This window comes from Pseudorca crassidens, chromosome 11 (genome assembly GCF_039906515.1).
Source record: "Pseudorca crassidens isolate mPseCra1 chromosome 11, mPseCra1.hap1, whole genome shotgun sequence".
Lineage (NCBI taxonomy): Eukaryota > Metazoa > Chordata > Mammalia > Artiodactyla > Delphinidae > Pseudorca > Pseudorca crassidens.
In genome coordinates this window covers 102,048,639-102,066,284 of record NC_090306.1, presented here as the reverse complement: position 1 = coordinate 102,066,284, position 17,646 = coordinate 102,048,639, and the positions used below count along the sequence as shown (strand labels likewise).

Genomic DNA, 17,646 nt, shown 5'->3' with positions numbered 1-17,646 from the left:
CTATATGTAATAGCTCAAGGGCCTTGATGTGTATCCATTCTATATGTAATAGCTCAAGGACCTTGATGTGTATCCATTCTATATGTAATAGCTCAAGGACCTTGATGTGTATCCATTCTATATGTAATAGCTCAAGGACCTTGATGTGTATCCATTCTATATGTAATAGCTCAAGGGCCTTGATGTGTATCCATTCTATATGTAATAGCTCAAGGACCTTGATGTGTATCCATTCTATATGTAATAGCTCAAGGGCCTTGATGTGTATCCATTCTATATGTAATAGCTCAAGGACCTTGATGTGTATCCATTCTATATGTAATAGCTCAAGGACCTTGATGTGTATCCATTCTATATGTAATAGCTCAAGGGCCTTGATGTGTATCCATTCTATATGTAATAGCTCACGGACCTTGATGTGTATCCATTCTATATGTAATAGCTCAAGGACCTTGATGTGTATCCATTCTATATGTAATAGCTCAAGGACCTTGATGTGTATCCATTCTATATGTAATAGCTCAAGGGCCTTGATGTGTATCCATTCTATATGTAATAGCTCAAGGACCTTGATGTGTATCCATTCTATATGTAATAGCTCAAGGACCTTGATGTGTATCCATTCTATATGTAATAGCTCACGGACCTTGATGTGTATCCATTCTATATGTAATAGCTCAAGGACCTTGATGTGTATCCATTCTATATGTAATAGCTCAAGGACCTTGATGTGTATCCATTCTATATGTAATAGCTCAAGGACCTTGATGTGTATCCATTCTATATGTAATAGCTCAAGGACCTTGATGTGTATCCATTCTATATGTAATAGCTCAAGGGCCTTGATGTGTATCCATTCTATATGTAATAGCTCAAGGACCTTGATGTGTATCCATTCTATATGTAATAGCTCAAGGACCTTGATGTGTATCCATTCTATATGTAATAGCTCAAGGGCCTTGATGTGTATCCATTCTATATGTAATAGCTCAAGGGCCTTGATGTGTATCCATTCTATATGTAATAGCTCAAGGACCTTGATGTGTATCCATTCTATATGTAATAGCTCAAGGACCTTGATGTGTATCCATTCTATATGTAATAGCTCAAGGACCTTGATGTGTATCCATTCTATATGTAATAGCTCAAGGACCTTGATGTGTATCCATTCTATATGTAATAGCTCAAGGGCCTTGATGTGTATCCATTCTATATGTAATAGCTCACACTGTTATGCGTGTTTTTAAAATGCATTTGAAAACCTGAGCTTTCGTGTACCATTTTGTGGCACCCTTCATTAGGAAAGGAATTGTACGTTCTGCCGATTAAGTCACTTGCCATTTTCAGTCGATGTTGTCTTTATGCACTAATCTGAATACCGGCAAAGAGGGCTAATTTGGGAAACTGTATTTTACAACATCTTTGTATAGCAGTTTGGTAGAGAATGCAATGTTTTCCAAGGCAAGCTATGAGACCTCAAACGGGAAGGGTGAAAATATTAATTAAAAAGTAAATTGTGGGACTTTCCTGGTGGCGCAGTGGTTAAGAAGCCGCCTGCCAGTGCAGGGGACACGGGTTCAAGCCCTGGCCCAGGAAGATCCCACGTGCCGCGGAACAACTAAGCCCATGCACCACAACTACTGAGCCTGAGCTCTAGAGCCCACAAGCCACAACTACTGAGCCTGCGTGCCACAATTACTGAAGCTTGCGCGCCTACAGCCCGTTCTCCACACAAGAGAAGCCACGACAATGAGAAGCCCGCGCGACGCAACGAAGAGTAGCCCCCGCTCACCGCAACTAGAGAAAGCCCGCGCACAGCAACGAAGACCCAACGCAGCCAATAGATAAATAAATATATTTTTTTAAAAAGTAAATTGTAACTTTGCAACCAAAATAAAGATGATTTAAAAGTTTAAAAACAAAATAAAAATCCCCAGGGATCGTCTCTCCCCCATGCATCTGGGGCAGTGGCCAGCAGAGGGTGGGACAGGTGGAGGAGAGGCAGAAAGACCTAAAGTTCAGACTTGCCCTGGCTTTGACCTCCTGCATCACTGCGGACACCGTGGCTTGTTCATTGTACCTGGGGGGTCAGGTTGCCTCTCAGTTCTGCCCCATCACCAAACCGGGGGTCACCTGAAGCCCAAAGAGGCGCCTCTCTCCTGTCCCCACTTGTGGACATGTCCGTCGACGCCCACCCTCAGCCTGTGCATCCTGTCACACCCCAATGCAGCACCTTCTCAGTGCCGGTCCGCCACTCCCAGACTAGTGGGGGGAGCGGCTGGGTCAAGTGATTGTCACCTGGGAGTGTGACAAGTCCTTTGGCAGATGGGGCCACGGAGCAGAGGAGGCCGCTCACTGCCCGAGCCCAGGGGAGATGGGAGGGCAGGCTTTCTGGAGGTGATGGGGAGGCCCCTCTTCCAGCATCACTTCCCCCAACCACTCACAGCAGGAACTCTGTGACATCAGTGGAAGGGGAAAGAGGGATGGGGGTTCCAGGCTGTGGCCCCAATCTCTGACACAGGGCACATGGCTGGGCTGGGCACGGGGGGCAAGAAGACGACCAAGGTGCCACCCCACCTGATGCCACACCTCACTGGTACCAAGGGTTTCACAGCAGCTGACAGCATCAGACCAACCAGGCTCACCAGCAGATCCCCTGGCAGCACCTCCCAAAGGGCGTAAAATTGAGGAAACCTCAGGCACAGACCCCGCCATGTCTGAGCGGCCCCCCTAAATCATGTCACGAAAGCAACCTGGAGCGACAAGGCCACCACTGTTTCTTCTGTCCCCAACCCCGGGGAGCGCTGTCACCTACCCACACCCACCACGCGCTTACTGTTCACTCAACGCCCGTCCTTAAGAGCCCGCAGTTGCTCTTAAGAGAGAAGTGGGGCTTCGGGCGAGTCTGGAATCTTCTCCCTCAGATCCTTTCCCTCTCTGAGAAGAAACTTCAGCAGGGCACAGTTTTCATCTATGGTCCCTGTTAATCTGACTAGATGCGATCCACAGAGACAAAATTCCTTGTCCTTCCAAAACCTGGGGCATTAAAATGCCCTCCATGTACATGAACTGCTGAGATATGAGATGGTGGTTGGTTACCTCTCTGTTTGGTTTTATTTTAATACCCTCATTTGTAAAAATAAAGAGTTGACGCAAGGCTCACGCCCCATCCGCTCCACGGCACTGCCTAAAGCTGCAGCAAAAAGTTGGGGGGTCCCCGTGGGGTCTAGGACCCGCATGGCTGGGAAGCCTGAGATGCAAGGAGACGCCAACAGGAAATTCCAACCCAACAGAACCACGCAAGACTCCCAGCCCCTGCGGGGCCCCCCACCTCACGAGCCTGGGGAGCCAGCAGATGCCCCTCTTAGGACCCTTCCACGTGCCAGGCTCTGAGCTTGGGGCGAGGGATCCAGAGTCACGACCCCGTTCTCAGGGAGACGACAAGCAACTGTCACCTGGTGTGTCCCAGTGCTTTTGCACCATTCTGTACGACTGGGATGAGGACAGACCCATCTCCCCTCCTCAAGGCCCCGAGACCTCCCCAGGACGAAGCAGGGCGTGCTGAGTCTGCTCTTATGGCTCCAGGCCCTGTCCTCAGCACAAGAACGGCTGGTGCCCTCACACCCCCCGACACCAGCACCCGGCACAGAGAGACGGGGTCTCGGATAGAGCACCAGCTAAAAGGAGGCAGCAGGAGACAAGGACCAGAAGGCACATCTCTGGGAAGGCGAGAAGAAGCAGCTTCTACACTGCTCCCTCCAGGCGGCTCACAGTGACCTCCTGGATCAAGCCCAGCGGACGTGTGGGCCGTCCTCCCCCTGCCCGCATCTCTACAGCATCCCCCACTGCAGGACCCAACTCCCCTGGTTCTCCTCTCACATCTTAGACCATGTATGCATACCTGTCAAGTGTCCTCTGCACCTGGCTTTTGGAAACTGAAGCTCTGCCAGGCTGGGTGGTGCCGGGTCCCTCCTCTCCTCCAGCTAGCTCGTTCACACCCACAGCAGTACAAAGGTCCTTTCCTCCGGGAAGTCCTCCCTAACTGCACCCTCCAACACACACACGTGCACACACGTGAACATGGGGCAGACATGTTTCCTTTCTTTCTTGGTTTCTTTGCTCCCTGAACTTCCCAGCAATTAGCACAAGTAATTAACCGAGGGTGTACTTGTGCCACGAGGGCTGGACAGGAGTCTCATTCTGCACCCTGCCCCACAGCCGGTCCAGAGCCAGCACACAGTAAATGTCCGTGAAGGAATGAATGGACGAATGATCTCATGTGATCCTAGCAACTCTATGACACAGGGGACGGGAAGAGATGAAGCAATTTGCCCGAGGCCATGGGACAAACACAAAGGCGGCCCGAAGGAGACAGTGGCTTCCCCCTGAAGCTGGACTTAAAAAACTGGAGACTTTTCAGTTAGAAAAGTGAGGCGGTTAGTTCAGTGTCCTGCTTAAAAATACGATGTGAGAGCCAAGCTGCCTGTGTTCGAATCCTGGGGCTGCCACTTAGCAGCTGTGTGTCCACAGGCGCGCTGCCTGGCCTCTCTGTGCCTGGGTGGGGTGGGTCTCACACCAACAATGGAAAATGGGGATAACGACACGCCTGGCACGATGGGTTTCAGGGAGCCGTCTTACGTCAAAACGAGTGGCACACGTAGGTAACAAAACTTCCAGTACATTTCACTCCAGCAGGCAACACAATCCAAAAGGAAAAATAGGTTCAAGAAAAATACTGGCTCAAAAAAAAAAAAGAAAGAAAGAAAAATACTAGCTCAGTCCATTAGCATAAAAACACTGATAGCTAGCATCTAAAAACCCGTCCTGGCCGCGTCCCAGCTACCACCCACGGCTCTGGGGACCCCCCTGAGGGGATGCCACTTAGCCACTCTTCTTCCTCAAACTGCCTGGGAGGGCTCAGTGCCGTGGCCCCTTGTTCTCTCCCTCCACTGCCCCCACCTCCCTGGGTGGCCTCATCCAGCCTCCCCTATCGGCCGAGACTCCCACACTTCTGTCTGCAGCCTGGTCTCGCCCATGAGCCCAGGCTCCACCCGGACGTCTAATAGGAAACTTAAGGTTTCCACACAGGACTCTGATCCCCTCCCCTGTCCAGCTTCTCCGCCTCAGCCATTAGCAGTCACCATGCATCCAGAGGCTGGAGCCAAAATAACTGGGCCAGCTTGAATTATTCCATCTCCCTCCCCCTCCACATCCAAGCCCTCAGCGAGTCCTGTCCACTCTACCTCCCAAACGCCCTAGATCTGTCCACTTCCCTCTGGCCCGCAGATCCCGCCCCCCCCCGCCCCCCCGCCCAGGGCATCTTTGGCCCTGGATCCTGCAGGAGCCTCCCCCCAGCTTATTCCACCTTCATTCTGGTCTCCCTATAATGCATTCACCAGGCAGCACAGAGGGACTTCTAGAAGTGGGAGTCAAGGAATGTCACCCCCCTGGGGAGGATCCTCCAGCGCCTTCCCCAAGCATCTAGGATAAAATCCAGTCCACACCCTGATTTCTAAGGCCCTGCAAGACTGCCTTGCCCCTCCCGCCTTGGCCACCCTCTCGGGCACCCCCCCTTCCCCTCCCTTCACACCAGCTCTCCGGTCCCTCTGGTACACCTGGTCCCACCTGGGGGCCTTCGTGCTGGCTGTCCCCTTCGCCCAGACGCTCTTCCCCAGGTCTTTTCAGAGTCCGCTTCTCGCCACTCACATCTGAGCTCAGGTATCACTTGCTCTCACTCGCTCCCTCCCTCCCCCGACACCCACTCGAAAGCCACCCGTGTCCCACTGTCACAGTGTGTTACAGTCACTATGGCACGGGTGCCCCCGATACTTTTTGTTAGTGCATCTGTTTCTGTGTTTACTCTTAGTGTGTGTAGTGGGTTCAACGGGGGCCCCCAGAAAGATATGTCCATGTCCTGACCCCTGGAACCTGTGCATGTGGCCTTATTTGGAATAAGAATCTTTGTAGATGGAATGAAGTCTCTCAGGATGAGATCATCCTGGATTATCCAGGTGAGCCCGGAGTCCCACGAAAGTGTCCTTAGAGATTCACAGAGGAGATGCAGGAGGAAGCCACGTGAAGATGGAGGCAGAGACTGGAGGGAGGCAGCCTCAAGCCACGGAGTTCTGGGCGCCCCAGAGCCGTGGAGGAAGGGAAACCCTCAGACACCTCGAACCCTTCACTGGGGGAAAAGAGGCTCTGGGCCTCTGGCCTCGGGAAGGAATAACCGGGCGCCCTTGCCCATTGGATCCCCCAGGAAGCCGGGGACAGAGCTGGGCGGGAACCTGGTTTCCAGACTCCTGGCCCCGGCCGTGTCGGCCCAGCGCTCTGACAAGTTTCCTTGGCAAGGCCGGCGGCAGTGTCCCCATGGCTTAAGCAGAAATGGGACTTAAACAACTTCCAGGGCTGCTCTCTTCAGAGGCCAGGCCTGCCCTGCTGTGTCCAGGACCCAAGACCAGCCAAGAGTACTCTCCTTTACAGAGTGTCAGCAAAGGGGCGACTCCCTATCCTGAGGACGGTTCTGGACCGCTCCCAGCATCCCGAGGCCACAGCCAGCCAAGCCCTGCAGCGGGGTGAGCACTACAGGCTCTGGTTCTTTGGGGGACTCCTAGGCGCCACCCCAGATGGCAGGGAGGAGGCCCTGACTCAGGCTACACCTGAGGGAGAGGTGCGACCAAGCCAGACCCTGGGCTGGATGGCCCAGCCAGCACAGGACAGGCCCATCCACAGATCTGAACCAAGACGGGTGCTGTCGTCTGGGGGGCCATCTCCTGTCAAGCCAGCTGCGAGCCCCTCAAGGGCCCAGACTGTGGCTCCCACTTCTGTGGTCTCCCCCCCCCGCCCGTCCATTACCCCCCATGGAAAATGCCTGTTCTTTCAAAGGAGCCCCTCGTACACACAGCACTCGTTTCTGGCACTGAAGTGCCCGTCCAGCCGAGTGGTTAGGAGCACGGGGTCCCGAGTCCTCTATTTACTACCACATCGTCCTGAGCAAGGGCTGGTTGCCAGGACTGGATTTTTTTTTTTTTTTTTGCGGTACGCGGGCCTCTCACTGTTGTGGCCTCTCCCGCTGCGGAGCACAGGCTCCGGACGCGCAGGCCCAGCGCCCATGGCTCACGGGCCCAGCCGCTCCGCGGCATGTGGGATCCTCCCGGACCGGGGCACGAACCCGTGTCCCCTGCATCGGCAGGCGGACTCTCAACCACTGCACCACCAGGGAAGCCCCAGGACTGGATTTTAAACGCCCAAGATCACAGTGTTTTTACGCTAATGGGCTGAGCCAGTATTTTTCTTGAACCTATTCTTCCTTTTGGAGCCTGTCGTCCGCTAGAATATACGCTCTGGGTCTTAGTTTACATGCCTGTAAAGTGGAAATAACAGTAGTACCTACTTCATGGGGCTGTGGAGAAGGACTAAGTTAGTGACTAAGTGTAAAAGACTTCCAACTATCATAATTTCCTAGGGCAGAGAGTTTTCATTCTGTTTTTAAGGAAACAGAGCAGAGAGCGTGTGGGAGTCTGTCAAGCTCTCTCCAATCACTTTCAGGGCTGGGACCAGTCTCCTAACCCTGGTCAAGTGCTGACCCCCAGCAATGGGTGGGTCGGTGTAGGACCCTCCTGTCCCAGCCTCTCGTTATGACCAGCCTGGGGCTTAAAAGCAGTGACGAGTGGAAAGAGTGCTGGCCGCAAAGCACAGCCTCTGGTCCAGCCATGCCTGCTATGAGCTGGATGACTTGGGACCGATGACTTGGCTTCAGCGCCACACCCTCTCAACACTGAGCTCCCCTCCAGGCTGAAGGGTCTCTGACCCCAGGAAAGTGGACATAATGGGTGCGCCGCCCGTTTTGTTATCTGGCCACATTTGAGACCATTACAGGGAAACTGGAACCATATGAAGCCTGCAAAAGCATTATTAATGAAATTGTTATAATTTGATGTTTTGCAAAAGAAAAACCTCTTATCATGTAAAACATACCAGCAAAATACTCCCTATTAGAACAGTCTTCCTGCAAACCTGCTCCACCCACTGTGCCCACTGCTCAGAGCTCCACCTTCAGAGGAAAGGGTGGGGGGAGGTGTGTGCAGGCCGCTGGGGAAGAGGCTGCTGGGGAAGGGGCTGCTGGAAAAGGTGCGAGGCACGGCGGTCTTCCCCAGGCATGAGGAGGGGGCAGAACTCCTAGAAGTCCCACGTTCTCTCTCACCTTCCGGACCTTTGTCCATGCTGTTCTCTCTGCCTGGGACACCCTCCCCACCCTCCTCCCAGCCCTCCTTCTGTTCCTTTACATCCCAGTTTGCATGCTGCTTCCTCCGGGAAGTCTTCCCTGACTCACTCCCAGTTGGAGTTGGTTTGTAATTGTTCGCTTTTCTGGATCTCCCGGGAGATGTGCCCCATGGGCAGAAGGGCCAGGTCTCTCTTCCTCCTTGCCATATCCCCAAGACCTAGAACAGTGTCTGGCACGGAGCTGGCCCTCAGCAGATATTTCGCGTACATATGACTGAACGCCTAAGGAGGCCAGCTGAGGCCACTTTGCATGACCTTTACCAACACGGCTTTTGCATTCGACAGCTGCCGCAGGTTCTGCGGCCCTGTTGGGCCTCCTTCCCAGCTCCTGGCTGGGGAAATGCAGTTTTAGTAGTGCAATCTTGGGGAAAAGGATACTGTCCTATCCTACTCTAGGAAGGGGACATCACAAATAACAGATAATAATAATACAGCTACCATGACAGGCGTCGTCCTTTGTTCTCTCCCTCAATCCTCCAGCCAAACTAAAAAGTTGGTCTCTGTTATCCCCATTTTACAAATGAGAAAACCACCAGATAAGCCCGTGGTTCTTTTCTGAGGGATGACAGGCAAAGATGTTTGCAGTCCCACAAACGCTCCTGGCAGCCTGCTGGGTCCCAACGGTGAGTCACGCTCCCCCGCCACCATCGGAGGCAGCAAATGAGCCCAAGTTGGGAGTGGCCTTGGGCAGTGCCAGGAGGGGTCGTGACCCAGAGCTGTGGCTCCGCGGGAGAGGCCCTGGCACTGCACCCTCAGCGCACACTGTCTCACGCTCCAGCAGCCCCATCAGCATGTCCCGCCACTGCCACCCAACTGGGAAACTTCTAGGAGCGGCAGCGGTGCCGCCACGTGTTTCCAAGCCAAGTCCTCTCTCCCCTTTGTTCTCCTCCCAGCGATGTTCTCTGTAATCAGTCAGGAAGGCTGCCCGGCTGGAGCCAGAGGCCAAGAAGTCCTGGAGAAAACACAACCGTCTTTCCCAACACCGTCCTTCTCTCTACTCCCGCCCACCCTGGCTCTCAGGAAAACCCAACTGGACAGATGGATACAGGACAGACCGGTGGTTCCAACTCTGCCCCCTGGCACGGAAGTCCAGCCCCCTTCTGCGTTTCCGTGGCCAGGTCACCAAATGGGTTTCAGCAGATTAGCTAAAGGGCTCACCATCGAGGCCTTTTCCACGATCACTTTTAAACTGCATGTTTCCTCTTGGACCCCGCAGCTCCACGGAGGGTGGGGACAGTGTCACCCTCGGCCTTACAAGGCTTCAGGGAACCTTACAGCTTCTGAGTTTGCAGGCACAGAAAGGAACCAGGCAATTTTCTAACTCTCTCTCCCCAAACCACACTAAACTTGTTGAAACTCCAGAGGGGGACCTCCCAAAAGAGACAAAGGACCACAGCGTTCTCATCAGTGTGCAATTCAGATTTCCTTTATACACTTCAAGTTAGGACCTTCTCTGTGAAGAAGATGGTTGTAAACCGTCAGTCAGGCTTCAGCCTAGCAAGTCTCGGTGCTCCTTCAAAGCTGGACACTGCCAGGCTGCAGGGGACCCTTCTCAAACAGCTGGCAGAAAAGAACAGCGATGGAGTATCTGGGGACTCGGGCTCAGAAAAGTTCAACTAAGCTTTCTCTCTGCGCCTCAGTTTCCTTGGGTGTAAAATACAGGAGGTTCTGGGGCCCCTTCCATTTCCAACAGGAGTCTAGTGTGGCCCCCAGTCTAAGGCCCCTCTGGGCTTTCACTCCAGCCAGGGGTCACCAGAATTCCCTTCTTTCCCTGCCTGCCTGACCAGCTCCTGCCCAAACGCCATCTCCTCCAGGAAGCCTCCCGCAAGCCCCAGGGCCTGGGATGGCTCTTGCTGCCAATGCTGAGCCCTGCACCTCCCCCTACCCCATGAGATGTCCCCCCCCAGACATGCCCAGGATGGAGCCGATGCCTGGAACAGCCAGAGCTCCGTGAAGGTCTGCTGCAGGGAGCCACTGAGCCAAGAAACCTCTGCACAGCTCTTCCCCCCGCCCCCCGGCAGCCTCTCCAGGAATCCCTGAATCCTGGCAAAGTATTAGCTGAGACCAGTGACCTTTGACCAGTGACCTTTGACAGAGGAGGAGGGTGGTCCCCAGAGAGTTTAAAAGAAACTCAACTGAGCCAGAGATAAAGAATGTGGGATGCCAAGGGTGGTCGGGGCTCTTATCTGGGCCTGGCCCCAGGAAGGCTGGCCTGGCTAATGACTGATGAGCCACGGGTCAGCAGAGAGGTCAGAGGTCATGGCTGGGAGCTCTGGGCCACGGGTCTGCTGGTGGAGACCCCCTGGCAGCCCTCTGCCACCAGGTGGCTGGGTTTGGAGGTGGCCTGTCCCCAGCCACAGCTGAGTCTGGAGCCTGGCAGAACCCCGTGTCTTGGGGTCCTCAGTGTCTCAGGTGGGCAGGCAGGGGTCTCTGCACACACAGCCATGGCCCTGAACAACTTCAGCCCACTCCCTTCCTCTCTGCTTTCTTCACGTCCACCTCCTACCCCATGACTGCTTTTGCCTCTTGGGCAAATTACTGTCCCCACTGCCCAGCAAGCTGGGTACCACAGCGCCTGCGCAGGGGTGGAGGTGGGGGCAGTGGGAACAGGTACGCCAGGGGCGCTCCAGGTGCAAGGAGCAGGCACTGGGTGGTGCAAGGTAGGGGGGGGGGTCCTTGGCAACCACCAGCCAGCCTTCCTCTCCCCCAGCCCGCACCCTGGCCCCAGGGGGTGGGTGGGCGCTAGGGTGGGCAGGGTGGACGAGAAGGCCGGCAGGAGGATGTGTCTGCAGGGATCCGTCTTTAAAACAAATCCCCACGTCAGCGAGGTGATCAGGACCGAAGCCAGGAGACGGGTCGAGGTGGGGGCGGGAAGCGTCGCCGGGGCCTAGTGGCAGCGCAGCACACACACCCTGACGACCGCGGAGGGGCGCAGCGCCGGTCGACGCTCCCGGGCGCCGGCAGCTCCAAAAGTCGCACGGGGCGCGGGTCCGGGCGGTCGCGGTGTCGGGGAGTCACGAACGTGGGGGCCGTGGGCTCTGGGCGCTCCCTACCCCCCCGGCGCGCCCCCGCGCCCCTACCTTGGGCCGCCAGCAGCGAGAGGCCGCCGAGCAGCAGCAGCGGCAGCGGGACCCGGCGCGACGGGACGGCGCGCTCCATGGGCGGCGGGCGGCGGGCGGACAAAGGCGCGGGGCGCGGGGCGCGGCTCTCGGCTCCGGGCGCGGCACGCGGGCAGCGCGGGCTCCAAGCTCCAGCAGAGCCTCCACAGCCAACGCAGGGCCCCGGCCGCGCGGTTCAATTATCCCGCCCCGGAGGAGGGCGCGGCGGAGGCGGGGCCGCGGGGCGCCCGCTCCCCTCCCCCCTCGACCGCTCCCCGCCCGGGACCTCCTGGGCCCTCCCTCCTGGCACCCCAGGCCCGAGGGGCGCGCAGGCCCACTGCCGGGCTGGGAGTAGGGACCCCAGACTTCTCCCTGGTGGGGGCCGGGGAAGGGGGGCGCAGTCGGGCGGGAGGGACTCCCCCCTCCCCCCTCACCCCCCCCCTGCGCCAGTGAAACCCGATCCCCTCCCCACCCATCGGCCGGAGGGGCGGGCTGGGTAGCAAAGGTTAGCTCCGCCCGACTCCACCAAAAAGGAAGTCAGGCGGCAAGGGGTCCCCAGGGTCGGAGGCGCCTTCTGAGGGTGGTGACCATTCGGGGGGCTCCCTGTGGGACCCGGCCCCCAAATAATGCCCCGAACCCGCGGTCTGCGGGTTTCGCGCCTTCGCCATGCCTGCGCGCGGGTCGCCTGGGGCTCTACAGGTCGGTGGCTAACTCCAGGTGTGTCCCGGGCTGCGACCTGGTTCTGCCCTCAGGGGACCGCCAGTGGGGCGGGCAGCGGACAGACTCAACCAACATCCCAGCATCCGTGGAGGGTGATGAACCCGGGACACCCAACCGCGGGGAGAAAGAGATTCTTTTTGCCGGAGAGGAAGCAGCCTTTGCGCTGGGCCTGTGTAGGAGTTCATGGCTGCAACCAGTCGGTGGTTACTGAGGATGAATTAGTCCGTTGGCACCATAAATAGATTTATTTAAAAGAAGAAGAAAAACAAAAACAAAACGTGTACGGGTGAAGATGAGGGGCAACGGGATGAGACCCACAGGAACACCATTAGCCAAGTGTAGGGGTCCCCTGACCCAGCAGTCCCACTCTGGGTTTACACCCAGCAGAAAGGCATATACGTGTTGTGCAGTGTGCACCGAGAGACAGAAAGTCCTGTACCAGAGTGTTCACTGCAGCGTAGTTCATAACGGCTTCCAACAAGGAAGGCCCCAACCTCACCAGCAGCGAAAGGAAAGCCCTGGGCAGTCAGGCTGGAGCACTACACAGCCCTGAAAAGTGAGAGCTCTACAACCCAGGCAGCTACAGGGAGGCTCTCAGACACGTCAGGAGGGTGATGACCCTGGTGATGGGTTAGGGACTGGAGGGGGCATGAGGCAGCTTTCTCTGGGGCCAGTTAGGATGTTTTTTAAAATCTGTGTATTGGTTTCAAGGTTGGGTTCAGTGTGTGAATTTTTATGAAGCTGCTCACTTACATGAGCCCTTTTCTGAATGAATGATAGATTTAAAAATCAAAAACAACCCCACCCGGGCTGCCAGAGCGGAAGCGCCGCGCTCTAACCCGACCCTCCTCACCAGGGTTGAAACCTGGGCGCCTCCAAGATGCTGGCTTACCACTCTCCCCTCATGGACCCTGACACGAAACTCATTGGAAACATGGCACTGTTGCCTATCAGAAGTCAGTTCAAAGGACCCGCCCCTAGAGAGACAAAAGATACAGATATTGTGACTGAAGCTATCTGTTACTTCAAGGCCAATGTCTTCTTCAAAAACTATGAAATTAAGAATGAAGCTGATAGGACCTTGATATATATAACTCTCTACATTTCTGAGTGTCTAAAGAAACTCCAAAATTGCAATTCTAAAAGCCAAGGTGAGAAAGAAATGTATACACTGGGAATCACTAATTTTCCCATTCCCGGAGAGCCTGGTTTTCCACTTAATGCAATTGACGCCAAACCTGCGAACAAACAGGAAGATGAAGTGATGAGGACCTGCTTACAACAGCTGAGGCAAGAGACTGGACTGAGACTTTGGGAGAAAGTTTTTAACCCTCAGAATGATAAACCCAGCAAGTGGTGGACTCGCTTTGTGAAGAGACAATTCATGAACAAGAGTCTTTCAGGACCTGGACAGTAAAGGGAGCCTTGGGCAGACTGTCTCCACAGCTGTGGGCAGCATTTACAGCAAGATGTACACAGTTCTTTGCCTTTATTTTGTCAAGTTTTATACAGAGGAGAGAAGAGAGTGTGTCTTTATTTGAAGAGCTCTTTATCAAGAATTTGGGGCTGTGGGGTGGGGAAGAATGAGTTGTTGATGGGTGATTTGAAATTTCTGCAGTATTAAGCTGGTGCTTAATGAGTAATAATAAAGAAATTTTCTAACAAAAAAAAATCAAAAACAGAAAGACAGGGCTTCCCTGGTAGTGCAGTGGTTAAGAATCCACCTGCCAGTGCAGGGGACACGGGTTCGAGCCCTGGTCCGGGAAGATCCCACATGCCGCGGAGCAACTAAGCCCGCGAGCTACTGAGCCCGCGAGCCACAACTACTGAGACTGCGCTCTAGAGCCCGCGAGCCACAACTACTGAGCCCGTGTGCCTAGAGCCTGTGAGCCACAACTACTGAGCCTGTGAGCCACCACTACTCGAGCCTGCGTGCCTGGAGCCTGTGCTCCGCAACAAGAGAAGCCACCGCGATGAGAAGCCTGCGCACCGCAGCAAAGAGCAGCCCCTGCTCCACAACCAGAGAAAGCCTGCGCGCTGTGGCCAAGACCCAACACAACCAAAAAAAACCCCAACAACAACAGAAGGACACAACACTCATCTCCCCACAGGTTACCTCCTAAGTTTGAGGTTTGCAAAGAGCCCAGAAAAGCTCATGAAAGGGGCTCACTTGCTAATGGCCTCCCGGGTTAAGGAGGCTTCCCAGAAACGGGACATGGGACCGGCCCTTGAAAGACGAGCAGTAGAGGGAGAAGGGTTTCCTGGGCAGAGGGAGTAGCATCTGCAAAGTGTGGAGGCATCAGAGACCCTGAGCAGCTCAGGAAGATTATCTGGTCCATTTTGACTGGACGATGTGGGTCCCTGAAGCCCACAGATGTGCTATGGTAAAGTCCTGAAGACAGTTGGATAAAGGGTGAGTGGGGAGCTCTGAGCTGGAGGCAGATTGGAGACTCACTAGTACTTTAATATTAATTTGATGTTCTTAAGCCATGGGAGAACCAGGGTGCCGTGGAAGGAGGTTAGAGAACCAGGGAAAGTGTAGTGTGTGTAGTAGATTATATGCTCTTATGTTATTTCATTAATACAACAGCCCCGGGAGGCGTTAGTACCCCTATTCTGCAGATGAGGAAACCAAGGCTCAGAAAGGTGAGGTCATTGGTCAAATTCTCGCGACCAGTGATTGGCAGCTCTGGAATCTGAATCCAGGCCATCTGACTCCCAATCCCGGGCTCATCTGTATCCAGGGTTCTGTTCTTCACCGAACACTATAGCATAAACATTCCCCCTCTTATTAGAAATCTACATTATACATCCAGTGAGTGAATAGTATAAAAGTTGTACACACGTTGAATTAACCACTCTCCTATTATTGGACATTTAGATCATTTCAACGTTGGGGGTTATAACTCATGCTGCAGTGAAACCTGTGTGCTCTGGGCTCAGCTCCCCGCATGGATACACTAGAAGAGCAGATGCTACACCCAGGAATGGACTAATTCACACGCCCAGAGAGAGACAGGAGCTGAGCCGTGCGTGTCTCCATCTCCTCTCCAGCACGAGTATCTTTGTTTAATCTGGGCTATTTCCACAGTCAAAAGGACGGGTGTCTCGATGTTTCAATATATGTCTTTCATCATCACAGAGGTTGAACATTTTTCATATCTGTATTTCTCTTTCATAACTTTTATTCATTTATTTTTATAGTAGCAGAATTGTTTATTCCAGTGAAAAGCTAGAAAAATGCAATGTCCGACAATAGCTTATTTACGGTATGTACAATTGAATTCACCAATGTCAGTAGTCAGTGATTCAGCAGAATATTGTGCCGTAGTCGAAAGGGCTAAATACAATGCTTGAGTAGAAATAGGATCTTTGCGAACTAATATTATGTAAAAAGAAAAAGGAAAACAAGATTGAGTGTGAGTTTAGATTCACACTGCAGTTATGACTCTGTAAAAGCTATAGTCATGCAGCTAAAGATCAAAAGGGAGCTAAATGAAAGTGGATGTTGTGTTTGACTAGTGATAAGGTTGTTATTTTTAATTTTTATTTTTTAGGATACAATTGAGACAGGGAGGAAACCTGGAGTGATATAACTCCTGCACATAAACTTGACTCTGAGTTTCTTGGCAACCAAAGCAAAAATCAAATTATGATCACTTATGCAGTCCCTGTTTTCTGACCAAAGGAAATGTATCATTTTATCTGGAGAGACAAGTTTCTTTCTGGCACTAAATTCTAATCATTTTCTTTCTGGGTCTTGAGGTAAGAGTCAGGAAACTTGATAAGCTGCACATTTGCTTGTAGTTTGTGGAAGATGGAATGGTCTTCAGAGAGGTTCCACAGGGGGAATTAGGGACCAAAGGAGCCCCCCGCCACCTGGCCCCCAGTCCAGGACAAGATGACACACACCCCTCGGATTCTGCTCCAAGCAGGAAGTCATTTGTTATGTCCCGTTGTGACAGTCCAGCTTTCTCCCATCTCTGAGGAGCAGAACAAATGCTTGCCCTCCTCCACATAACAAATAATTCTCCATTTTGTTTGAAAGATCACTGTTGGCACACGTGGACTGTTTTTCCCCAAGTCAGAAAGCAAATGTGTTTGACGCTGCCCAGGCTCTGGAGGACAGGACCGCTATGTTTTCTCGCATGAGGTGCTGCTACCCACCCGGGTGGTTTTCTCAGGGCAGTGGCTGCCCTGGCCCCTGCCCACCGCTCCAGGCTCATCTTGGCCCTGCACCCCTCATGCCCTGGCGGCAGCCCCCTGGCCTTTGCACGGCTCCTAGAACACCCAAGCTCCTCCCCTCCCTTCCTGCCTCTCCACTCAGCCAGCCGCCCCGTTCGGTCCTTCAGGTCTCAGGCGAGATGCCATCCCCTTCGTGACACTGCTCCCTTTCATACTCCTTTCTTTCTTTGTTAAAGTGTTGGTTTTCTCTCCACCCACTAACCCACTAGCTCCCTGAGGGCAAGGACTGTGTCTGCACACCTTGGGTGCTCAATAAATCCTGTCAAGGGACTTCCCTGGCGGTCTGGTGGTTAAGACCCCGCGCTTCCACTGCAGGGGGCGAGGGAGGGTTCGATCCCTGGCGGGGAAACTAAGATCCTGCATGCCGCAGGGCACAGCCAAAAACCAAATCCTGTCTAGTGTGTGAATGCAGAAGCGGCCTTTCCAGCAGCTGGCAGTGCAGCATGGAGAGCAAGCGTGGCTTTGAGTCAGGGCCACGCCCAGCATCCAAACCTCCGCTGAGATGGGCATCCTCCCCCCCACGTGACGGCTGGGGAGCCTGTGGCTCAGGGGCGTGGCAGAGCTGGCGCCCAGTGTGGCCCCAGACGCTGCCCTCTGCCAGCCTGGGAACTGGCCCAGGGCTGCCATCCATGCACCTCTGCTCCTGAGCCCATTCACCGCCCCCTCTGGGTCCCTTCTCCACTCCACCGGCGTCTTTCCTCATGCGGAAGGTGTTCCTCAGAGGCGCAACCGTGTGACTAGGGGGACGAGTGCAAAAAGTCCCAACCCTTCAAGTGGGCTCCCAAAATGAGAGCTTCCAAATTGTGCCAAGTACACAAGCTGTGGAGAAGCCCTGGGCTCTCCCGGGCCTCCCACAGACGCCTCTCTCTCCTGACTCTTACGCCTTGAATCTGTGCCCCCCACGCGGCACGGCAGCCCCCATCGTCAGGACCGCCGGTAACCGGGAAGTGACCAGAAGTCCCTGCCTGGGCCCGTCTCATTCGTCCACCTCCCCGCTGATGGCGAACGATGTTGTTCCCATCCGTCCCGCACCTTTGCACGTCTCCGCCTTTGATCCCATTTCACTCTGCACGAACCCTCTTTCACAGCAGGGGGGGCAGGACCATAGAGGAGACTGCCAGCCTCACGTGCACCAGCAGCGGGGCCGGGGTGCACCCCAGCATGTCTGGGTCCTGAGCCCACGCATTCGTCACCAGCCCGCAGTGCCCACCCAGCCGGTGACAGGTGGTTGGTGAGTGAGTGTCCTGGGCTGAACTGAGTCCCTCGCAAAAGTCACAAGTCCTAACCCCCAGTTCTTCAGAAT

At 54.4% G+C, this 17,646-nt stretch overlaps 1 protein-coding gene and 1 pseudogene across 3 annotated transcripts in view; one reads left to right on the top strand and one right to left on the bottom strand.

Moving 5' to 3' along the window:
• FBLN1 (fibulin 1) overlaps positions 1-11,551 on the bottom strand; it is an 81,439-nt gene extending 69,888 nt beyond the window's left edge. The window contains exon 1 of one of the 3 annotated variants that reach the window (XM_067698372.1): positions 11,361-11,551. In XM_067698372.1, the coding sequence (XP_067554473.1) occupies positions 11,361-11,439 (79 nt within the window). In that variant the 5' untranslated portion in view covers positions 11,440-11,551. The remainder of the gene's footprint in view (positions 1-11,360) is intronic. The other 2 variants (XM_067698373.1, XM_067698371.1) reach the window with 2 other exon arrangements.
• Positions 11,552-12,881: 1,330 nt separating this feature from the next.
• On the top strand, positions 12,882-13,783 carry LOC137203021 (actin-related protein 2/3 complex subunit 3 pseudogene; annotated as a pseudogene).
• The last annotated feature ends 3,863 nt before the right edge of the window (positions 13,784-17,646 follow it).